At 37.5% G+C, this 25,553-nt stretch overlaps 4 protein-coding genes across 4 annotated transcripts; all 4 read right to left on the bottom strand.

The window, feature by feature from the left end:
* Positions 1-549: 549 nt before the first annotated feature.
* LOC146454914 (uncharacterized) lies at positions 550-3,444 on the bottom strand. The gene is made up of 2 exons (XM_085094929.1): positions 3,111-3,444; positions 550-1,361 (listed from the first exon to the last, which is right to left on the bottom strand). Exons 1-2 carry the CDS (start codon positions 3,232-3,234, stop codon positions 550-552), a joined length of 936 nt encoding a protein of 311 aa, XP_084951055.1. The 5' UTR covers positions 3,235-3,444.
* Positions 3,445-8,557: 5,113 nt separating this feature from the next.
* On the bottom strand, positions 8,558-11,576 carry LOC146454915 (uncharacterized). The gene is made up of 2 exons (XM_085094946.1): positions 11,229-11,576; positions 8,558-9,403 (listed from the first exon to the last, which is right to left on the bottom strand). The coding sequence occupies exons 1-2, from the start codon at positions 11,574-11,576 to the stop codon at positions 8,558-8,560; spliced, it is 1,194 nt and encodes a 397-aa protein (XP_084951072.1).
* Positions 11,577-14,271: 2,695 nt separating this feature from the next.
* On the bottom strand, positions 14,272-18,156 carry LOC146454916 (uncharacterized). The gene is made up of 2 exons (XM_085094948.1): positions 17,821-18,156; positions 14,272-15,090 (listed from the first exon to the last, which is right to left on the bottom strand). The coding sequence occupies exons 1-2, from the start codon at positions 18,154-18,156 to the stop codon at positions 14,272-14,274; spliced, it is 1,155 nt and encodes a 384-aa protein (XP_084951074.1).
* A 1,982-nt stretch (positions 18,157-20,138) lies between these two features.
* On the bottom strand, positions 20,139-24,693 carry LOC146454917 (uncharacterized). Its single transcript, XM_085094930.1, has 2 exons — positions 24,358-24,693; positions 20,139-21,036 (listed from the first exon to the last, which is right to left on the bottom strand). The coding sequence occupies exons 1-2, from the start codon at positions 24,691-24,693 to the stop codon at positions 20,218-20,220; spliced, it is 1,155 nt and encodes a 384-aa protein (XP_084951056.1). The 3' UTR covers positions 20,139-20,217.
* Between the last annotated feature and the right edge of the window lie 860 nt (positions 24,694-25,553).

Consider the following 25,553-nt stretch of genomic DNA (forward strand, 5'->3'; position numbering starts at 1 on the left):
CATTTTTGGCTACAAGTAACAAAGAGTGCTAAGACTAATTAGTCTTAACACTAAATACAATAATACAGTCAATACAATTTATTTTGCTTAATGCATCACAGATACATGTAGATACACAAACAACTGTAACTAACTTGGATAATAATTAAGATTAAATACAATATTATGTTGTCAAATGTAAGAGCCCCAAGGCTAAAAAAACAGTTTCCCTTTGTAAGATTTTGTGCAACAATCTATTTACCTCAAACAAGCAGACAAATTTGCCAGTTTAAACTATTTACAATTTCTTGGATATTACATTCCTCGCAGTTTCTGATCAGATCGTCGCCTAACACTAATTACCAAGCTTTTCTCTTCAGCTGGGTATTGAATGGATACTCAGACACCTGGTTCTTCCTTGGTATTCCGCATTCTAAATTCTATTTAAACGGCTCTATTCGGAATCTAACATGTGGTCAACAAATGGTAGCATTTTGCGCTTATTGCCTCTAACCAGTGGTACGTTTCTCACTTAGCCTGTTAACAGAGAGAAACTAAGAATCCTCTTCTTTATTCTTCTCCAATCCACCACTGCGTTGTGGAATCAGCACTTGCTGAACATCTATGTACATGATTAACTGTTTCGTACCACCCAAAGTTATCTTCGCCCCGTGGTAACTTCACAGAGCCTGCGTGGGGACTGTTAAACTGACAACCTATCTGAGATCCGTGATGGGAGTCAACGTGTGCGTGCCAATTATCTTTTTGAGAAAAGTGGGCCGTGCAATTATGGCAATTATAGCCTCTGATATTGATGTATTCGTACCTTTTGCATCCGTTGAAATCCAAACTCATGACGTCGATATCACTCAGTTTGGCTCTTAAGTAATCAGTGTAATTAAGTCCATCAGTGTTAAAGTTACATGTGGCGCGCACATGCGTGGAGTGGCTAGCAATGAAGTTCTTCCGAGACTGCGATAAGCGAGACTTGTTCCAGGTAAAGGAATTCTGATTGACAGGGTAGTCTTTATAAAATGGCTTGTTTGAAAACTCGTGGTTGTTAGCCAAGCTGAAAGACTCGATCAGAGTCCAAATGAATCCGTTTTCAGACGTGTAATCGCAAAAGACTTCATACAATGACTTGCTAGTTGAATCAAACAAAAGATGCAGACCAGACTGGCTCCCTCTGTACTTTTCAAGTTGATCCTTACAAGATGTAGGTCTACGTTTCTTACAAAGCTTACCATAGTATTCCGTGGTACAAGTGCAGTTGAACTTGTGTTTAGCGTGGTCGCATAGCTCAGTGCACGTGCCTCCATTGGCGCACGGACTCTGGTTACAGCATTGGTTACTGCATGTTTGATCTGAGCATGCGTTGTACACTGAAATCTATAGGACAAGACGAACACATTTTAATAAGTTTCTGTGGAATAATAAAGGTAGCAACAAGTAACTACTGGAATAATGGTCAAGTAAATCAATCAAAGTAGGAATCGAAAATTTTATTAACAGGAAAAGCATAAGCTTTTTGTTCTTTTTTTATAGACAAAAAGTTCTAAACAGATAGTATTTTTGTTAGGCTTTTGTATGGATAGTATATTTTATAAATTTCGCCGTTCCAATTAGGGTATATACACTAGAAACGACAAAGAAGTGACTCAAGAACAACATACACAAATAAACATGGCCTTCTTAAAAATGAATCTTCAAACCTAACGCAACTGACACAGACATCTGGCATCTGTCACTCGGCTGTTAAGGCGTTAGTGCTTTGCAATTCAATTATTTCCAATCGTTTGCTTTTTTTTTTCTCTAAAACTATTAATTTTCCAGAACAATATTAAAACACCACTACAATGCTTGAATGATGCTTAACATTTGGCTTCACTAATTGCTAGCATAATGTAAAAAAGCCAAGTTAAAAAAAAAAAGCGGAACTTAATCTTTAAGGTTTTCTTTCATTTGTTTGAGTGACGTCGTTCCAACTTCAAATATGCGTAGGTTGCAGGTGTGAGTATTCACACCAGATGAAATTAGCGAATTTTGTTATTCAACTCAATGTTCACGAGACAACTAGCCCGTCTAAAGAGCGCCAAAGGCATGGTTAGTGGTAGAAGTTTACTCTAAAACTTTAATAATATATTTACTAACGAAACACTAATTGCTAGCATAATGTAAAAAAGCCAAGTAAAAAAAAAAAAAAGCGGAACTTAATCTTTAAGGTTGTCTTTCATTTGTTTGAGTGACGTCGTTCCAACTTCAAATATGCGTAGGTTGCAGGTGTGAGTATTCACACCAGATGAAATTAGCGAATTTTGTTATTCAACTCAATGTTCACGAGACAACTAGCCCGTCTATAGAGCGCCAAAGGCATGGTTAGTGGTAGAAGTTTACTCTAAAACTTTAATAATATATTTACTAACGAAACACTGTTGTCAAGTGATGGCGAAGTTAAGGCGATATTCCCGCCGTCTTTTACGATTGCTTGTTTGTTTCTTTTCTGTTTTTTTTCTTTGTACCTATGACTTTTCTTCCGCCGTTTTTCTTAAATTTATCTTTCATTTGAAAGCACTTTTTAACATCTCTGCAAGCGCTAGTGCTGTATAATTAACTATTGTGATATTGCTTTTGAAATGGGCAGAAGTTTTAACTTAGATTCATCAGAATCGGTAACAAAAGCGTGGAAATTAATGACCCTTCAATATTTTGGTGTAATAAAAGAAATCCTCCCATCATTCAACTGAGGATTTAAGCCCTGGGCTTTTTATACGAACTTTTTGTGTAGTTTAGCTAGTTAAAACTTTGCATAAGCACACAAATAGTGTATACTTCGTAGTAATTACTGATTATGAAATAATTGTTGTTCCGTTCTAGTTAATTCTTGAATTTCTCGTCTCTATGCCCTGTAATAGTAAAAATATCTTTTCATTACTTTATATTTTGAAAATGTATACTCAAAAATCTGCAACAACTGCTTGCACATGCGTACAATTTAAATAAGAATCTCGCTTTCTAGTAGCCATATGTTGTCGTTGCCGTTGCCGTCGTCGTTGCTTAAGCTCCAGTACTTACAACTGGACAACACATCCGTTGACTTTTCATTCATAGAAACGTCGGCGCCATGATCTAACTATCCCTTACCTGGTTCACAAACTCATTATCCATATCAAAATAAGTGTATCCATCTTCACTGATGAAGTCATCTGGAGCCGAACTCCTGTCTTCATCCAGTAACTCACAGCGATTGTTCCACATTTGATATGCTTGGCACCTGCATCTCTCATCAAAGCATCTCACATGACAGTCAAACGTTTTCTTGACGGTGAAGTTCTTAAAGCTGTGACCCAGTATGGCACGATGTTTTATTCCTGTTTGGCCAAAAGTACCGCTACTCTGCTGACATTTCCCTTGACAGTCTGCAGTGCCTAACTTCAGAGCGTGCAAAATGACTAGCAATAGAACGAGAAGAACACCCTTTGATAATTCCATGGTATAGCTTTGGATTCATCAGTCGTTAAGGCACATAAAATGATCGTTACCGTGATAAGTCAAAATTAATTTTGACATTTTCCTTGTATGATGCAAAATATTAATTACAATACAGACGATTTATGTTTCTTGGAGGCAAGGCCTTTAAAGTCTTATTAACATAAACTTCACCTGCCGTTGAACAAACTATGGGTGCATGAATTTCGAAGCGAAATGTCGGAAGATGAGATCTGATCGCAAAAGATGACCAACAAACTAAAAAACTACTTTTAAAGCTTGGAAAAATCTTTATTAACTATAAAAGCGTCTTTGAAAAATTATTTGAATTAGCACTCTAAATATTGATAAAAAAAAAAAAAAAAAATAAAGGTTTGCCGTCATATTTTAATTAGATAACAACTTAGCTGTTTATTTAATTTCTTTTTTCTGTTTCCAGGGGCCCGTTTTCTCGAAAGTCCCGGTAACTTCCGGGCCCGTTAACTTATCGGGGCCGTTATCGGGAAACTTTACCGGGCCCGATAATGCGTTTCTCGAAGCACCCGTAAACTTTCCCGGTAATTTCCGGGCCCGGTAAAATAGAAGCCATTGCCAGGCTCTTGCGCGCTTCACGCTCGTTCGCAAGAGAAGGAGAACGACTTAGGACTACACCAATCCATTCGATTCATTTGAGAAAAGCACGGTTATGGATGAGACAGGATTGTCTTCATGCTTTTTGAAGGACAATACAATACGTTCTAAGTTTAACTTTTTCGTTTTATCAAAGGGGAGCAACCAAGAGAGATCACTATTTTGCATCGTGCATGGTATCGGCAATTACTTTCAGGAAACTCCCTGATGCAAAATAGAACCTGAAAAGGATTATGAATGTTATCATCATGAATTCTTGTTGTGAGCATCAAACTAATAGTCAGGATCAGTATGTAATTCCTTCAAAGTTGTAGAAGAGATGAAGCTAAGCAAGCTATGGCGATCGCCGGGGAAACAGTGTCTGCGTGATGTCCTATTTCAACGCCTATTTCAACAGTTGGTACTGATACAAATTTATTTTTAGCAGCCTTAGTATAGAGAATATTTGGAATAAGGAAAGATCTTATACAAGTTTTAAAATTGAATAGCTATAGTTCAACTGGCGTGATTTGATCGTGACTTCTCCGGCAGACATCAAGCACTATTTTCACCGATCCGAAATCGGCTTTTGTATGCTACCACAAGGCTCGATCAATTGAAATGCGACTGAAACTATTTTGCGAAAAGTGGAACGATTTTTAAGTTCTTTATTCTCGTTTATCTATCGTGTGTAAGCTTCTTATTCTTTATCCCTCTAGCTAATGCAGCAAACACTGCATTCGTGTATTTTGAGGACGGCGCACAATTCGACTCTCATCGCGATCGCTCTGTTTATAGCAATGGTTATGTTTACATTTATCTCAGTGCAGCATGTCAGATTTCTAACTTCCTCTTTCTTATGAAAATTCTGCACATTACAAGAAAGCAAATAATATCGCTTGCAGTAGGATTAGTTTTGCATGACAGGAACCCATTTTATGCTAAAAAGGAAGCCATTTCGAAGTAATAATGTGAGGCGAATAAGCCGTGTTTACATGACAAAATATTTATTTTTTCTTCCGCCGTTGGTTGATAATTTATAACAATAAAATAGTAATAATTTCAAATTTATATAGCGCCCATATGCAAACACCCTAAGCGCTTTTCAAACATCTAAAACAACACTTACAGCAACAACAACCATAATAGTACTACGCCTGTATTCACGTTTGCTTCCGGAGCCAGCGGGCAGCTTCTCGCTTTATTTCTCCGCAATTCGTCTCCAAGTTCATTCACAAGCCACTTGATTCTCGCTCGCAAAAGCCTGAATCTTTCTATGACTTCACAGTCAACCATGTCGGCCAGAATTAGTCGTCTTTGACAAGACCGAGGTCTTCTAACTAAACAAAAAAGTCCGCCTCCGGCCGCCATTTTGTTTAGTGTCGCAACATTTGCGATTTCCCGGTAAGTTTACGGGAGGTCATGACCTCCCGTAAATTACCGGGCAAGTTACCGGGAAATTTACCGGGATCGTAAATAACGGGAGTTTCGAGAAACACCTGTAAACTTATCGGGGACTTAACGGGCCACTTACCGGGCCCGATAAGTGACCGGGACTTTCGAGAAACGGGCTCCAGGCCGAGTAGGAAACTGAGTTTAGCAAAAAATTCATGATCACTGTGAAGGATTTTATTTTTATAAGTGCCACCTTATTTTTCACCCTACCACAAATAAATAAGTGGAGAACTGCCAGCAACACCCAACCAGAATATTTACTCAGGGTGTCAAGTGGTTTTAGAGTCATATTTTATAGTAAGGTAAAGGTAAAGTCACACAAGAGCCTAAGGGGCCCACACGGCCGGAGCTTAGCCCGGTTTCTGTGGCATGAAGCAACTGTGAGTATTGCTGCTCCCCCCTGGATGGGATGCTAGTCCATCGCAGGGTTACCCCCAGCGAGTATATCGCCGGTACCCATTTATACACCTGTTTCTTGTCTAAGGAAACAACACAGCAATGAAGAGACCAACCTGGCCTCGAACCAACGACCCTCAGATCCTCCGACCGTCCGATCGAAAGTCTGACGCGCTAACCACTACACCACCGCGCCTCCACTCATATTTTATAGTAGTGTGGGACATTTCTTTTCCAAAGGAAGGAAAAGGAAAATTCTGAAAATATAGACTCAAAAAAAGTTACATTCCTTTCCACTCCTCGTCACAAATAGACAGCTTTGGCATCTCATGGTGCCAGGTGGCTGTTCTAAATATTATATGTGAAATTAGGATTAGAGAAAGTAATTTATTTAAACACTTTTGGCAGTCCCTATGCTGAATTACGGATAATTAAATTGGGCAACGCAGAAAATGGTAAAAAGACTAAAACCTCACATTCTATACTCAGAAACATTGCAACCACAAAAGATAGATACTAACAATCGCTAGTGTACAGCCTTGCGAAAAAAAGAAAAATACATGGAATTTCTGTGTTGTTTTTTGTTAGCCATCACTTTACTTTTAATAACATTGGCCGGAAAAAGTCTCTACAATCTAACAATTTTTCCTTTACTTATTATTTTTGGGGGAAATGCCCTTCCCTCTCGTGCAAACTTTTGTCAAGAAGCTCATGTTTAAGACTCTCCACACTTCTTTTCTTTTCTCTGACCTTAGCCAATTCATTGGTACGTTTCTCGCTTAATTTATGAGGTAGTTTCTATCATTAGTTCTGCACTGATATCTGCCTTGTCGTTCAGCAGTTCCCAACACAAGAGAGTTTGTTTCTGATTCTAACTTCTTGCCTTCCTAAACAGGTTTCTTTTTTGGCAGAAGAGAAGTATTTTTCCCTTCAGAGCATACATTCCCTGCTTTCGTTTTGCACCTTCTGCTTTCTCCTCTTCTTTAATTTGCCTTTCTTTCCCATTCTGCTTCTTCCCCGAGCTTTCTTTGATAAACAAAATATCAAACTAAAAACATTATTTTGTCAGGTTTAAATATTTGCAATTTCTTGAATATTTCGTTTTTTAAGTGTTGGAGTTGGTAAAACAAACAGTCGTCATAAACTTTTACAACCTTTTATCTACAACTTTTTGTCTAGCTAGCTAGCTACTGCCAGACGGTCTGTAATACCAGCGCATGTATAACAAAGAGGAACTTGTGCTGCACAAAGAGTTCTAGCTCATTTATTACCTTTCATCAAGGGCACAGTGGGTAAATGGACTTATTTCATATTATAGCATTGTATATAATTATATTATATTCTAATTAGCGTAATTACTCAAGAAACGACAAAGAAGTGAATTAAGAACAACATGTCAAGTTCTGTATACGTATCAAAACATAAAGTATATCCATCTTCATTGATGAAGTCACCTGGAGCCGAACTCCTGTCTTCATCCAGTAACTCACAGCGATTGTTCTACATTTGATATGCTTGGCACCTGCATCTCTCGTCGAGGCAATTCACATGACAATCAAACGTTTTCTTCACAGTGAAGTTCTTAAAGCTGTGACCCAATATGGCACGATGTTTCATTCCTGTTAAGCCAAAACTACCACGACTCTGCTCACATTTCCCTTGACAATCTGCAGTGCCTAACTTTAGAGCGTGCAAAATGAGTAGCAATAGATAATGTTTTAATTCGCTTGGCTGGAAAAAGTTTCTTCAATCTGACAACTTTTCCATTACTTGTTATTTTGGGGGAAATGCCCCTGCCCTCTCATGCAAACTTTGCTCAAGAAGCTTACGTTTACGACTCTCCGCATTTCTTCGCTTTTTTCTGACGGTTCAGCCAATTCATTGTTAAGTTTCTCACTTAGTCTTGTGCTAATTTCTATCACTAGCTAGTCTGCAATGATGTCTGCGTTGTTCTTCTTATTGGTGGAATCCTTAAGCTTTTCATTTCCATGCTTCAGCAGTTCCCCAATACAAGAAAGTTTGCCTCTTATGCTAACGTCTTGCTCACATAAAGAGGTCTCTTTTGTTAGAAGAGAAACGTTTATGTTTGGCTTCAGAGCATCCTACGGGTCACGGGTCAACACTAATTTCAATATTGACAATATGAGTACAATCCACTAGCATTTTCTGTGAATTTTGGTCATCATTCATTTTGCTTGGACTAATTATAACATTTGATTACTGAAGTACATGTAAGTAAGACTTTTAAGGACATTAAGTTGATAAGAAAAAGAAAAAAGCATTTAAATTCATGCTGATGCGCTGAAATGTGACCCCTCCCTTTAGTTTTTAACTGCAATGGTGTTTAATAAACGGTCATTATTATTCTGTTCAGCTACGCATGCTTATTGGAATAATTTCCTAAAACCAAGAGATGATAACATAAAACAGGCGTTCACATACCTGATTCTTCCGTGGTATGTGCACATTCTACATTCTATTTAATAGGCTCTATCTGAAATATTTAAAATAGTCAAAAAAATGACCACCACATATTGCTTCTAACCAGTCGTATTACTCTCACTTCGTCTATTAATATACATAAACTGAATATCCACTTCACGTCACTTCTTGCCTACACTGTAATCCTCATTTATCGTAGCTGTGTGCAGCTAACTTTTTGCTGTTCTCCAATCCACCACTGCGTTGTAGAATTAGCGCTTGCTGAACATCTATGTACGTGATTAATTGATTCGTACCATCCAAAGTTATCTTCGCCACCTTTCATCTTGACAGCGCCAGCGAAGGGACTGCTAAACTGACAACCTCTCTGAGATCCGTGATAGGAGTCAACGTGTGCGTGCCAGTTATCTCTTTGAACAAAGTGGGCCGTGCAATTATGACAATTATAGCCCCTGATATTGATGTATTTATACTTTTTGCATCCATCGAAATTCAAACTCATGACGTCGATATCACTCAGTTTGGCTCTTAAGTAATCAGTGTAATTAAGTCCATCAGTGTTAAAGTTACATGTGGCGCGCACATGCGTGGAGTGGCTAGCAATGAAGTTTATCCGTGACTGCGATAAGCGAAACTTATTCCAGGTAAAGGAATTCTGATTGACAGAGTAGTCTTTATAAAATGGCTTGTTTGCAACCTCGTTGTTGTTAGCCAAGCTGAAAGACTCGATCAGAGTCCAAATGAATCCGTTTTCAGACGTGCAATCGCAAAAGACTTCATGCAACGACTTGCTTGCTGGATCAAACAAAAGATGCAGACCAGACTGGCTCCTACTGTCTTTTTCAAGTTGCTCCTTACAAGATGTAGGTCTACGTTTCTTACAAAGCTTACCATAGTATTCCGCGGTACAAGTGCAGTTGAACTTGTGTTTGGCGTGGTCGCATAACTCAGTGCACGTGCCTCCATTGGCGCACGGACTCTGGTTACAGCATTGGTTACTGCATGTTTGATCTGAGCATGCGTTGTTCACTGAAATCTATAGGATAAGACGAACACATTTTAATAAGTTTCTGTGGGATAATAAAGGTAGGAACAAGTAACTATTGGAATAATGATCAATTAAATGAGGAATCGAAGGAAATATATTAACAAGAATAGCCTAAGCGTTTTTTTCTTTATTTATCGATAAAAAGTTCCAAACAGATAGTGTTTTTGTTAGGCTTTTGTACATTATGGTTTTGGTTCGTTACTGACATGTTACAGATTATTGTTTTCCGGTCAAATGCTCGGTTAACCCAGAAGTCACTAAAATGCTCGGATAATATATTTTATAAGTTTCGCCTTTTTAATTTGGGTGTTTACTCTAGGAACGACAAAGAAGTGAATTAAGAGCAACATACACAAGCAAACATGGCCGTCTTTAATTCGACTTTTCAAACCTAACGCAACTGACATCTGGCATCCGTCACTCGGCTGTTAAGACTGGAGTGCTTGGCGGTTCGATTACTTCAACTCGATTTGAAGTTTAGTTTTCATTTTGCTCTTGTTTTCTCTAAAACAATTAATGTTCCAGAACAAAAACACCACTAAAATGCTCGAATGATGCTCAATATTTGGCTTCACTGTTAAACTGCTAGCATAATGTTAAAAAGCCAAGTTAAAAAAAAAAAACCATAATTTGCACAACCCCAAGATTTAGTTCTTGGGTTCTCTTATATTTGTTTGAGTGGCGTCCTTCCAACTTCAACTTTGCGTAGGTTGCAGGTGTGAGTATTCGCACCAGATGCAATTAACAAATTTTGTTTTCAACTCAATGTTCACGAGACAACTAGCCTGTTTATGGAGCGCAAAAGACATGTTAGTGGGAGAAGTTTACTCTGAAACTTTATTAATATTTTTATTAACGAACCACTGTTGTCAAGTGATGGTAAAGTTAAAGCAATATTGCAGCCGTCTTTTACGATTGTTTTTCTCTTTTTAATTTCTCTTCCGTTTGACAGCTCTTTTGAACATCTTTGCAAACTCTAGTGCTGAATAATTAACCATGTGATATTGCTACTGAAATGGGCATAAGTTTTCACTTAAATTAATCAGAATTGGTAACAAAAGCTGGGAAATTAATGCCCCTCCAATATTTATGTATAATAAAATGAAACCTCCCATTATTCAACTTAGGATTTAAGCCCTGGGCTTTTAAGACGAACTTTTTGTGAAGTTTGGCTAGATAAATTTTGCATTAGCACACTAAAAGTGTACACTGCTAATTACTGATTATGAAATATTTCTCGTTCAGTTCTAGTTAATTCTTGAATTTCTCGTCTCTATGCCCTGAAATGGTAAAATCTCTTTTCAGTAATATTTTTTTAGAAGATACAGCCTAAATCTTTTTATTTGTCACAACCACCGCTTGCTTGTTCTCTTACACATGCGTACAGTTTGAATAATAATTTCGTTTTCTATCAGCCATGTTAGGGAGCGTAAGCAACAACGACGGCAACGGCAATGAAAACGTTTATTTCATTTGTGTTACTTCGCGATTATTTCAACTCGCTCAACTTTTACAAAAATGCCGAACTATCCAGGAATCAAATTGGAAGGAGTGGTGTACAAGTTAAGAAAGAAAATGAAAAATTCACCGTCGTACGTTCACGTTCTTCACAAAACCCTAAATATGGTCATTTCACGCTCATGTTTTGCAGAGGACGGCAAAGAAATGTACCAAAATGTAAAACGCATGTGCAGAGCGATTGTTTTTGCTCATTCAACCGACTGCGTTGTCGTTGCCGTTACCGTCGTCGTGTGCTTAAGCTCCCAAGTACTTACAACTGTACAAAACATCCGTTGATCTAACTATCCCTTACCCGGTTCACAAACTCATTATCCATATCAAAATAAGTGTATCCATCTTCACTGATGAAGTCATCTGGAGCCGAACTCCTATCTTCATCCAGTAACTCACAGCGATTGTTCCACATTTGATATGCTTTGCACCTGCATCTCTCATCGAAGCATCTCACATGACAGTCAAACGTTTTCTTCCCAGTGAAGTTTTTGAAGCTGTGACCCAGTATGGCACGATGTTTCATTCCTGTCTGGCCAAAGCTACCACTACTCTGCTCACATTTCCCTTGACAGTCTGCAGTGCTTAACTTCAGGGCGTGCAAAATGACTAGCAATAGAACGAGAAGAACGCCCTTTGATAATTCCATGGTATAGCTTTAGATTCATCAGTCGTTGAGGTACATAAAATGACCGTTACCGTGATAAGTCAAAATATATTCTGAAATTTTTCATTGTATGATGCATAATATTAATTACAATACAGAAGATATATGTTTCTTGGGGCAAGGCTTTTAAAATCTTATTAACATAAATTTCACCTGCCGTTAAACAAACCACGGGGTTCATGAAATTCGAAGAGAAATTTCGGAAAAGGAGAATCGACCGCAAAAGATGGCAAAAAATCACTGAAAAAAAACACTTTGAAAGCTTTGAAAAAACCATCAAACGTAACAATGAATGTTCAGTAGCAAGAAGCATATTTTTCAAATCGATATATCTTTATTAACTATAAAGCGTCTTTGAACAATTATTTGAATTAGCACTGTAGATATTGAAGAAAAAAAAAGGTTTACCGTCATTTTTTAATTAGATAACAACTTAGCTGTCTATTTAATTTTTTTTCTGTTTCCAGGTCGAGTAGGAAACTGGGTCGAACAACAAATTCATGATCACAGTGAAGGATTTTATTTTTATAAATGCCACGCTATTTTTCACCCTACCACAAACGTTAAACAAGTAAATACGTGGGGAAAGTCCTGAACTGCCAGCAGCACCTAACCAGAACATTTAAGCAGGGTGTCAAGTGGTTTTAGAGTCATATTTTATAGTAGTGTAGGACAATTCTTTTCCAAAATAAAGAAAAATTTTAAAGAAAATTCTGAAAATATAGGACACAAAAAAGTCACATTCCTTTCCACTCCTCGTCAAAGTTTTCCACAAATAGACAGTTTTAGCATCCCATTGTGCCAGCTGACTGTTCTAAACTGATATCATATCTAAACTAATGTTAAATTGAGAAAAGAGATAGTAATTTATTTTAACACTCCTGGTAGCCCCTAGGCTAAATTACGGATAATCTACAAATTGGGTAAAGCAGAAAATGGTAAAAATACTAAAACTCCCATCCTAAAGTCAGAAGAATTGCAACCACAAAAGCTAGATACAAACAATCGCTAGTGTACAGCCTTGGTTAGCCATCAGTTTACTTTTAATAAGATTGGCTGGAAAAAAGTTTATTCAATCTAACAATTTTTATTTGTCATTTTTGGGGGAAGTGCCCTTCCCTCTCATGCAAACTTTGGTCAGGAAGCTCGTGTTTACGACTCTCCACACTTGTTTACTTTTCTCAGACCTCAGCCAGTTCATTGTTAATTTTTTCGCTTAGTCTTATGGTAGTTTCTATCATTAGCTGGTCTGCACTGCTTTCTCCGCTTTTATTGGTGGCTTCCTTCAGCAGTTCCACAACACAAGAAAGTTTGTTTCTGATTTTAACTTCTTGTTATTTTTGCCAGAAAGAAGAACTTTTTTTCCTTCAGAGCGTCCATCCTGCTTTTTTTTTTTTTTGCACCTTCTGCTTTCTCTTCTTCTTTTGCCTTCCCTTCCCATTCTCCTTCTTCCCCGAGCTTTCTTTGATAAACAAAATAAGCTGAGTCTTCAAACTAAACACAATCTGCATTTCTATTTTTATTTCAATTTCTATTTTTACAATTCTGTGTAACAAACTAGTGACCTCAAAAACAAATAGACAAGCCTGTCAGTTTAAAATATTTGCAATTTCTTGAATATTTCGTTTTTTAAGTGTTGGAGTTGGTAAAACAAACCGTCGTCATTTACTTTTACAACCTTTTATCTACAACTTTTTGTCTAGCTAGCTAGCTACTACCCAACAGCAGAGTAACACCCACGACTACAAACTTAGGTCACAGACGGTCTGTAATATCGAAGCATGTGATAACAGAAACATGTGCCGCACAAACCGTTCCAGCTCATTTATTACCTTTTATCAAGGGCAGTTGGTAAATGGACTTATTTCATATCATAGCGTTGTATATAATTATAGTATTATTATATAAATGTAGCTATATGAAAAATACATTTTGAACTGCGGATGAAAGATCAAACAGAAGAAAGATCCTCGCAGTTACTACGCAACTAAAGCAGTTGCGAAAAGAAAGCCTGAAAAAAATTCAGGCTTATTTGAACGGGATTCGAACCCATGACCTCTGCTATGTCGGGTCGTGTTCTACCAACTGAGCTATCAAGCGAACTGGGAGCTGGTCATATTATGAGTTCGTAATATACCCCTGAAGGATGAATAAATAAATGTAAATATATGAAACATACATTTTGAATTGCGGATGAAAGATCAAACAGAAGAAAGATCCTCGCAGTCACTACGCAGTTACGTAGTAACTGCGAGGATCTTTGTTCTGTTTGAGTATTATTATAGTAGTGTTAATTTTCAAAGCTTGTATTTAATCCTTGTAATTCAGTTTTTAACTCAATGGTGAGTAATAAACGGTTGTTATTAATACGGTCATTATTATTCTGTTGAGCTGCGCATGCTTATTGGAAGATTTTTCCTAAGACGGAAAAATGATAATATAAAACAAGCGTTCAGATACCTGGTTCTTCCTTGGTATGTGCACATTCTACATTCTATTTAACAGGCTCTATCTGAAATATTTGAGACGGTCAAAAAATCACCACCACATATTGATTCTAACCAGTCGTATTACTCTCACTTCGTCTATTAATATACATAAACTGAATATCCACTTCACGTCACTTCGTGCCTTCAGTGTCTTCCTCATTTGACGTGCAGCTGTGTGCTGCTTACTTTTACTGTTCTCCAATCCACCACTGCGTTGTAGAATCAGCGCTTGCTGAGCATCTATGTACACGATTAACTGTTTCGTACCATCCGAAGTTATCTTCGCCACTCTTCATCTTCACAGCGCCTTCGAGAGGACTCTTAAACTGACAACTTCTCTGAGATCCACTATAGGAGTCAACGTGTGCGTGCCAATAATCTCTTTGAACAAAGTGGGCCGTGCAATTATGGCAATAATAGCCCCTGATATTGATGTATTCATACCTTTTGCATCCGTCGAAATTCAAACTCATGACGTCGATATCACTCAGTTTGGCTCTTAAGTAATCAGTGTAATTAAGTCCATCAGTGTTAAAGTTACATGTGGCGCGCACTTGCGTGGAGTGTCTAGCAATGAAGTTTATCCGTGACTGCGATAAGCGAAACTTATTCCAGGTAAAGGAATTCTGATTGACAGAGTAGTCTTTATAAAATGGCTTGTTTGCAAACTCGTGGTTGTTAGCCAAGCTGAAAGACTCGATCAGAGTCCAAATGAATCCGTTTTCAGACGTGTAATCGCAAAAGACTTCATACAATGACTTGCTCGTTGAATCAAACAAAAGATGCAGACCAGACTGGCTCCTACTGTCTTTTTCAAGTTGATCCTTACAAGATGTAGGTCTACGTTTCTTACAAAGCTTACCGTAAAATTCCGTGGTACAAGTGCAGTTGAACTTGTGTTTGGCGTGGTCGCATAACTCAGTGCACGTGCCTCCATGGGCGCACGGACTCTGGCTACAGCATTGGTTAACGCATGTTTGATCTGAGCATGCGTTGTTCACTGAAATCTAAAGTATAAGACGGAACACATTTTAATAAGTTTCTGTGGGATAATTAAGGTAGCAACAAGTAGTGATTGGAATAATTATGGACTAAGTCAACCAAACTATGAATCGCGGAATTATATTAACAGGAAAATTATGAGCGTTTTGTTCTTTCTTTATCGATAAAAAGTTCGAAACAGCTTGCGTTTTTATTAGGCTTTCCCACACTATGCTGTTGGTTCCCCACAGACATGCTCCAGCTTATTTGTCAGCCCACTGTAGAATGCTTATTATAGCGGAGGTCCACGCACCGAAGGTGCGCGTGCAGAGCCCCATAGCTAAGAGAAATTGGCATACCCATGAATGCGAAAATTTTTTTGGTTATGAGGTCAGTTCCATCCGTCCGTACATTGGTGCGTACGTCCGCTCCCCTATGTAAGCAATTGTGGAATGCCACACTCAAGTTAACCCTGTGCTGCAACCCGCGTGTTTTCCGGCGGGAAGTTGCGTGGCCACCTGTCTTTTAGAAAAAAAACCCACAAAAAACAAAGGGAAATTATTGAAGAAAGCTATAAAATCATGTACTCGTTGGATATGTGGACAAGCGTAGAAATAAGAGAAAGGGAGAGAGAAAGAAAACAAAAACGAAGGTGCTGAATAAGCAAAGTTCAACGTAAAAGACAGCGACTGATGACGAATGCTATCCGTAAAGACAGCATTTTGCCGTTTCAGTGGGTTCGGTGCACCTTGTGGAAGCGGAGATAGTAAGTTGCTTTTCTCATTTTTTTTCTTTTGCGAGCGGAAGGTATCCTGAAAGTTGTAAAATCTTTGTGGTTCCGCGAGTGGCAAATTTTTCCAATCTCTGACCATGGTCACGGTAACAACACGCGGGAAATCTTAAAGTGGTCATTTTTACTCCGATCCGGCGCGACGAACCGTTGAAATATTTTTCTCTTTAAGGGAAACTTTTCGCTCACTAAATGTTGTAAAAGGAACGAATAACGTAGTAATGGAATAAAAGGATTGGTTGTTCTCCAAAGAGGCGAGCATTCATTTCATTTTGTCGAAAAAACGTGGTTAGTTTGCTGTTTTGTAGTTTTTCTTGCAGTGTTGGTTCGTCATTTGACTCAAGCTTAATAATAATGCTAACCGCAGACAAGTCTTTTAAATTCAGTTTTACGATCCATGTTCATTATTTACCTTGGAGTTTTATTTTCTAATCTCGTCACAAAAATGATTCTTTGCTTAAATAGTCAAACAAACGCCTCGCAACTCAGTGTATGGTTGCTATAAACCCTGACAAATTCATATTGCACACATTTCTCTAATTTTAGCATTGATTTGTGACAATTATGACAGAGAACAAACACAAATGCTTAAAATAATAAGATATAAAGGAAAAGAGTAAGATGTGTGAGTATTTTGCACTGAAAGTCTTTTTTAATAACTTTCGTTAAAAGCGAATGTAAAAATCTGAAATGTGGTTCATTTTCATCAAAACAAAGCTTACGCAGAACATTTATTCGCTTGATTGTGCGAATTTTTCAAGTTGTTAAGTTTATTTCTGTACTGCTTTCTATAAAATATCACAGGTTGTTTTTTTTTTTTTTCATTTGTTATTCCAGGAGATGTTTAAAGTCTGTTTTTTCGTGAGTATAGTCTTTTTCTCTGAGGTTTATACGTACGGCTTTCTGGATAAGCAAAATTTAAGTAAAGAGTGACAGCGCGACGATCAAAAACTAAAAACCCAGTCCGTATAGAGAAAATCTGTGCCCTCGGTCGGTATCATATATTTATGTTTGCCGTGACGCCACAAATTCAAAAAATCCTAGTTGTCATTGCTATACATAAAATCATTAGCAAAACTCTAAGTCTTAGTTTTGTTGTAATTTTTTATTTGCTTGAGTGACGTCCTCGCAACTTCAAGTGCGCGAAGTCTGTGTTAAGCCGGCTATTGACAAGTGATAATAATGTCGGCTTTGTTTTCATAAATGTTCCTTCGGAGTATCACTTTAAATGAAATTAACAAATTTATTCAACCTTATATTCAGGAAACAAGTTGTTTACCGACCTGCCAAACACATTTTTATTCGGGGAAATATTTGCTCTGAAATTTCAATAAAATCTTTTTTAACGAAAACTTGTTTTCAAACGGAGGCAACGTTACCTATAACTTGTAAGACAATTTCTTCCGTTTTCCAATTTACTATCCATTTAATGGCGCTTTTGAAGATGTATGCGGTATAAGCGCCAGCGCTATATACTATTCTCACATCGCTACTCAAATGACCACAAGTCTCGATTTAAATTCATAAGAATCGTTAAGAAAAGCTGGAAAATGACCCTCCAATATTTCGGTTTAATTAGTTAAAGAGAAACATCACACATTTCAACTGAGGGACTAAGTCCTGGTTTTTTTACGTGGAAATGTTGGTGCAGTTTGGCCAAGTTAAAGTTTTGTATAAGCATACTAACGTATGCCTTCTTCTAATTACTGATTAATAAGGAAACATTTCCCATTACGTTCTGTTAATCCGTGGATGTTGCAAATGTTGTATTCTGTGCCCTGTAAAAGTAAAATCTCCATTTTTTGTTTGGAGATACACCCTGCTTGTATGTTCACTTTCACAGTTTAAATGAGAATTTTGCTTTTCTTTCAGCAAATTTACAACTCCAGAACACCTCGTTGACTTTTCGTTTACAGAAAAATCGGCCTATGATTTAATTGGTAAGTATGGAACTCATATCCCTTACCTGGTTCACCAACTCATTATCCATATCAAAGTAAGTGTATCCATGTTCATTGACGAAGTCATCTGGAGCGGAACTCCTGTCTTCATCCAGTAACTCACAGCGATTGTTCCACATTTGGTATGCTTTGCATCTGCATTTCTCATCGAAGCATTTCACATGACAATCAAACGTTTTCTTCACGGTGAAGTTCTTAAAGCTGTGACCCAGTATGGCACGATGTTTCATTCCTGTTTGGCCAAAGCTACCACTACTCTGCTGACATTTCCCTTGAAAGTCTGCAGTGCTTAACTTCAGGGCGTGCAGAATGAGTAGCAATAAAACGTGAATTACTTCCATGGCATAGCTTGCGATTTATCAGTCTTAAAGGGACATAGAATGATCGTTACTTTGATAAGTTGAATTAATTCTGATATTTTCCTTGCCGCATGATCCATAATCTTAATTCAATTACAGAAGATATATGTTTGCTTGAGCCAAGGCATTTTAAATCTAGCTTATTTACATATAATTTTCACCTGCCGTTGAACAAACTATGACTTTATGAAATTCAAAGCGAAATTTCCGACAGCAGAATAGAACGCCAAAGATGGGAAAAATTCGCTGAACAGACACTGTTAAAACTTAAAAAAAACAAATAAATACGAATAAAGATAAAATAAACGTAACAATAAATGTCCAAAAACTAGCAGAAGAGCATTTTTCATATTTTTTATCAACGTTAAACGTTTCTAAAAAATTAATTTAATGTTAGAACTCCTGATGTTGAGAGATAACGCTTGCCGTCATATTTTGATTTAATAACAACTTAGTTATTTTTTTTTTCTCTTGTTGCTTCCAGGTCGAGTAGGAAACTGGGTCGAGAAAAATAATTGAATTGTACAAAATTAAAAATTGCTAAATGATTACTGAACACTGTAAAGTTAAATAATTTAATTTTTATACGCGCCATGTTAAACAAATAAATAAGTGAAGAAAGTTCTGAACTGTCAGGAGCACCCAATCAGAACATTTAAGTAATGTTTGAAACGCGAGTAGCAGTGTTTCATCGGGATTTAGACCCAATAAAACACGTGCTGCGAGTTTCTTGAACGGCTTCAAAGACCTTCCTGGAAAAGCGTGTGTCAAGAGAGTTCATAACAATGATGCTTTTGTGAACGTTGGAAATTAGCAAACGAGAAAAACATTGAACACCGCATACTAATAAGGACGAGGTTTTACCGGATTTTAAGGCCACTGCACGTGATGTTTTATCGACCATTTGATAGGTCAATGGGCTTATGAATTAGAAATGAATTTTTGAAGCAGGGTATCAATTAAGTGGTTTCCATGTCGTATTTTATAAGACAAAAAGACACTTCTTTTCCTAAATGTAGGATAATTTTACCATATTGATCTTTAGTGTAAGCACAAAAAAACTAAATGATACAACAGTAACAATTACAAGAAAACAGCCTTGCTTAATAATACATGGCATTTCGGTGTTGTTTTTGCTTAACCACCAGGCTTTGCTGGAAAAAAATCTCGTCAATTTCACGACTCTTCCATTACTAGTTATGTATCTTCTTGCTCTTTGCCGAATTGAATGGCTTATTTGACTTTTTGGGGTAGAATGCCTCACCTCCTCATGCAAACTTTGGTCAAGAAGTTTACGTTTACGACTCCACACTTCTTTTTTCTGACTTCAGCCAATTCATTGCGCAATTTCTCCGTTAGTCTTATGGCAGTTTCCATCATTACCTGGTCTGCACTGATGTGTGCCTTGTTGTTCTTACACATTTCTATCCTTCAGCAGTTCCCCAACACAAGAAAGTTTGTCTCTAAAGCTAACTTCTTGTTCACTCCTATTCTTCTTTTCCCTTTCTTTATCTTAATTTCTGTTTGTTTTTTCTCTTGCTCAACGCCATAAGTTGAGTCATGAAACTTCATTACAGTACGCGTATTTCTATCTTTACAATATTGCGCAAAAAGTAGTTGCAAGACAAAATTTGTCAGTTAAAGCCGTACTGCAGTTTCTTGAACATTACGCTTCTTTTTTTCGAGTTGTTAAATAAACCGTCGTCAGATACTAATTAATTTACTTTTACAACCTTTTGTCTAGCTATTCTCTTTACCTGTGCATGCCGATTGGAAGAATTTTGGAAGAATTTCCTTAGAGCGAGAGATGATAATATAGTGTTTAGAATCCTGCTTCTCCCTTGGCGTGTGCACATTTTGCATTTTATTTAACAGGCTCTATTGAAAGTACATAACATGTTCAACAAATTGTAGCATTTAACGTTTATTGCCTCTAGCCATTGGTAAGTTTCTCACTTAGTCTGTTAATATATAAAAACTAAATATCCACTTCTTGCCTCCAGTGTAATCCTCGTTTGACGTGCAGCTGTGTGCAGCTAACTTTTACTGTTCTCCAATCCACCACTGAGTTGTAGAATTAGCGCTTGCTGAACATCTATGTACACGATTAACTATATTGTACCATCCGAAGTTATCTTCGCCATGCTTCATCTTCACAGCGCCTTCGAGGGAACTGTTAAACTGACAACCTTTCTGAGATCCGTAATAGGAGTCGACGTGTGCGTGCCATTTATTTCTTTGAGCAAAGTGGGCCGTGCAATTATGGCAATTATAGCCCCTGATGTTGATGTATTCATACCATTTGCATCCGTCGAAATTCAAACTCATGACGTCAATATCACTCAGTTTGGCTCTTAAGTAATCAGTGTAATTAAGTCCATCAGTGTTAAAGTTACATGTGGCGCGCACATGCGTGGAGTGGCTAGCTATGGATTTCATCCTTGACCACGATAAGCGAAACTTATTCCAGGTAAAGGAATTCTGATTGACAGGGTAGTCTTTATAAAATGGCTTGTTTGCAAACTCGTGGTTGTTAGCCAAGCTGAAAGACTCGATCAGATTCCAAATGAATCCGTTTTCAGACGTGTAATCGCAAAAGACTTCATACAATGACTTGCTCGTTGAATCAAACAAAAGATACAGACCAGGCTGGCTCCCTCTGTCCTTTTCAAGTTGAGCCTTACAAGATGTAGGTCTACGTTTCTTACAAAGCTTACCATAGTATTCCGCGGTACAAGTGCAGTTGAACTTGTGTTTGGCGTGGTCGCATAGCTCAGTGCACGTGCCTCCATGGGCGCACGGACTTTGGTTACAACATTGGTTACTGCATGTTTGATCTGAGCATGCGTTGTTCACTGAAATCTTAAAGATAAGACGGAACACATTTTAATCAGTTTCTGTGACATGATTAAGACACCAACAAGTAGCCATAGGGATGATGGTAGGTAAATTAATCAAATAATAAGTCGCAAAGTTATGTAATTTTTAAAATACGAGCAGCAGTGGTTTACTGGGATTTAAAACCACGAGGCGCAGCCGAGTGGTTTTAGACCCAATAAAACACGTGCTGCGAGTTTATTGAACGGCTTCAAAAATATTCCTGGAAAAGCGTGTGTCAAGAGAGTTCATAACAATGATGCTTTTGTGAACGTTGGAAATTAGCATACGGGAAAAACATTAAACATCGCATACTAATTAGGACGAGGTTTTATCGGGATTTAAAACCATTGCACGTGATGTTTTATCGACTATTTCATAGGTCAATAGGCTTACGAATTTCTTGTATTTATGGATAAAAAGTTCGAGATAGATTGCATTTGTATTAGGCTTTTATAGATTATGGTTTTGGTTCCCCATTGACATGCTTTAGCTTATTTGTCAGTCCACTGAGATGCTCGGTTCACCCAAAAAGGTACCCAAATGGTTGTATAATGCTCATTTTGCACATGTTGATGATTTTAACTCTAGATACGACATATATGTGAAGTACCAGCAACATACTCAAACAAAAATGCCTTCAGTCTTTCATTACTGAACACCCCAGATATGTCACTCGGCTATTAGGGCTCGAGTTGCTTGACATTTGAATTTTTTCAAATCTATTTCAAGTTCAGTTTTCCTTTTGCTTTTGTTTCCTCGAAACAATTAATTTTACAGAAAAAAAAAAGAAACAAAAAAACGAGAGTAAAATGACCAAATAACACTTATGATTAAAATCTGGATCATTGTATAATGCAATTCCAGGCATTTGATTGGCTCAGCGGTCATGGTATATGAACCATTATACCATGCCCGAGAAGTAGCGGCCATTAAATTATCTTCTGGTTGTACTTGCAAAGTGAATTCAGCAAGATCAAGCAATATTTCTTAATTGTTTTTTTTTTTTTTTTTTTTTTAACTATTATTCCAATAGCGCGCTTGATGGATATGATATGATTATAGCCAACTCGGCGCCGATCTATCATCTCTTAATATAAATCTACTAGTGTTCTATCACTAATGCTGCTCTCTTATTGGCTACGCTACTCACTACCTATTCTGTTTTATAAAATGCAATGAATACTATGCGCGCTGTGATTGGTCGTTGCCTATGATCTATTAGAGTACAGCACGGATGACGTCACGGGAAAATTGTTTTCTTTGTTTTGTTTAACATGGCGCGCGGTTTTGAAAATGTTTGCGAGATTATTTCGAATTGAGCAAGTGAAGGCCTCTAGAAAAGGTTAGTAGGAGCTATTTACAAACAAGAAAAAGAAGAAACCAAGGCGAGAGTGTTCTTGTCTATTTGAAATTGCCTAAAACAAAATTGCCTGAAACAAATCTCCAAAGCAGATGTTATCGCAACGAAAAGACTCACAGTTTTGAAAAGATTTACTCGATTATTCTGCTTTGAGTAAGCGAAGGCCTCGGAAAAAAGCTAGAGGAAGCAGCTGTTTACAAGTACGATAAAGAAGAAAAGAAGAAGCCGACACAGAAAGCAGCGTTGGTGACTTTGAAAATGCCTGAACTGGCACAAATCGAACAGTCAAGCGCTGCGAGGCAAGTTTGTCATGTTTCCTTTCTGTTAATTGTATAAAACAAATAGATTCCAAGTTGCCGTCGGGCTGTTCCGTAATAGATCACCGAAGACGTCAAATTGCGGTAAGAACATCAGTGACACACTCGCCTCCAACTCGTGTTGTTCTTTTCACATTTTGACGTCACCTGTGATCTATTACTGAACAGGCGCACGGCAACTTGGGATCTATTTATTTTAAAAATAGACAGTGAGTTTAGTAAGTAGTGCCTGGCGTGACTTATTTATAGAGGATATTACATGACCGCGCGGAGATACGAAATTTTTCTTCAATTGTTGAAAAATATCTCACCAGTGAGCGCTGCGAACGAGTAAAATATTTTTCAACACGAGAAGAGAAATTTTGTACCTCCAAGCGGCCATGTAATGTTCTGTTTGTTGTATAAACACCAACGAAATACCAAATCATTGCAAAGGCGCGGTTTATCATGTAACCATAGCAGCGGCGATCTTTTCAGGTGTGAAGATATCACGTTCAGTCGCGCGAAGGCTCAACTGGTATTTCATTGGTGTTTAGAACCTGTCTTAGCTTCTTTTTAAGTTTTGAACGACTATTAGATTTTTACTAAAACAATTAGATTTCTATCGCGTGATAGTTAATGAGGGCAAACACGCGATAAAAATTTCGAACTCATAATCTAATTGTTAAATATCCAACGCACGCTTGTGGAATAATTGTTAAATGTTTTCGTGAACTTCACTAAAATTTCTCGAAAATCTGCCAACACAACGTACAAAGTAAGCCTAGTTTCCATTGCCACAAATAAAATTATTTGCAAAACATTACGTCAACTGCGCCTAGTGCGGGCCGAATAGGTGGGCATTGCTTTGATAAACTTGCCTTCAGAGTGTTATTTTAAAATGGAATTTTAAATTTATTCAACTCACGTTTAGGAAAATAGCTGTTTACAGAGCTGCCACTTTAACGACAAATGTTTACTCTGAAACTTAGATAAAATTTTCTCCAACGAAAATTTGTTTTCAAATGGAGGCGAATTCACCTGTAACTTGTAAGACATTTTCTTCCATTTTCCAATTCACCATCCATTTAAAAACGTTTTTGAAGACGTATGCGGTATAAGCCCTAGCGCCACGTTATAACTGTCATATTGCTACTCAAATGACCAGAAGTCAGAATTTCAATTTTATAAGAATCGTTAACAAAAGTTGAAAAGTGACCCTCCAATATTTCGGTTTAATTTTAAGAGAAAACCTCCTACATTTCAACTGAGGAACTAAGCACTGGACCATTTAGCCGAATTGATTTTGGTACAATAGTTTGCTAGTTAAAAATTTGCATAAGCACATTGACATATGTATACTACAAAATAACTGTTTAGGAAACGTTTATCGTTACGTTCTGTTAATTCGTGAGTGTCGTGAATGTTGTGAAATGTTGTAAAATTTCTTTTCATTATTTTTTTTGAAGATACACCGTAAATGGTTTAGTTTGCCACAACTCAGTGCCACTTAGCTTTTACAATTTAAATACGAATTTTGCTTTTCTTTCAGCACATTTACAACTCGAAGACACCTCGTTGACTTTATATTCATAAGAAAGGTCGGCCCATGATCTAATTCTTAAATATGGAATTCATATCCCTTACCTGTTTTACAAACTCATTATCCATATCAAAGTAGGAGTATCCCCATTTATTGGCGAAATCATCTGGAGCCGAACTCCTGTCTTCATCCAGTAACTCACATCGATTGTTCCACATTTGATATGCTTGGCACCTGCATCTCTCATCGAAGCATTTCACATGACAGTCAAACGTTTTCTTCACGGTGAAGTTCTTAAAGCTGTGACCCAGTATGGCACGATGTTTTATTCCTGTTTGGCCAAAGCTGCCACTACTCTGCTCACATTTCCCTTGGCAGTCTGCAGTGCTTAACTTCAGGGCGTATAAAATTAGTAGCAATTGAACGAGAAGAACGCCCATGGTAGAGCTTTCGATTCAGCAGTCGCAAACGTACGTAGAGTGATCGTCACCGTGATAAATTAATCGAATTCTGATAACTTTCTTTTTCTTATGCATAATCTTAATTGAAATACAGATGAACAAACGATGACATAACATGAAATTCGAAGCGAAATTTCAGAACGCAGAATCAATAGAGTTAACCACAAACGACAGCAAAATGCCAGCTGTTAAAGTGGTTACCATAACACGCGGCCTATCGCTTTCAAAAAACTCCGATAAAGTTGCGTTTTGGTGGACGTCAATCATAGAAAAGCCATTGAAATTATTTTGAATTCTGAGAACATTTGAAGGCAACAGAACGAAGAAATTGGCAGTTTTATCTGCTTATACATGGTAAACTTTATGAAAGTTGATTTCCAGGCCAGTTTATCTAAAAGAAGGGGCATTCGGTTTAGATGGAGCCGTATTAACAAAAAAAAAAAAAAGCAATTTTAATCGCTATCGTAATAATTTTGCAAAATCAGCGATTTGTGTAAGTGGGCAAATTATCATGTGCAGCTGTGAAAATTAAAATTCTTACTTTAAAAACACCTTTCATTTTCCCTTGATCTGGCAATTTAAAGAAAGTTTACCTTCTCTTAGCGAGGTAAAATTCTTAGTTTCCTGCCGGGTTACCTTGGAATCTAGCCAGCATTAAAAATAATTCCAACGGCTTTTCTTTTTTTGACGTCCACCAAAACGTAACTATATCCAACTCTTTTGAAGACAGTAGGTCGCGTGTTATTGGTGACCGCTGTAAAACTTCGGGGAAAAAAAACATCCAACGTAACAATGAATGTAAAATTAAATGCAAAGCTGATCGGACAGCTAAAATAACT

Source organism: Pavona decussata, unplaced genomic scaffold (assembly GCF_977016875.1).
Source record: "Pavona decussata unplaced genomic scaffold, jaPavDecu1.1 SCAFFOLD_297, whole genome shotgun sequence".
In the NCBI taxonomy this organism is placed as follows: Eukaryota; Metazoa; Cnidaria; class Anthozoa; order Scleractinia; family Agariciidae; genus Pavona; species Pavona decussata.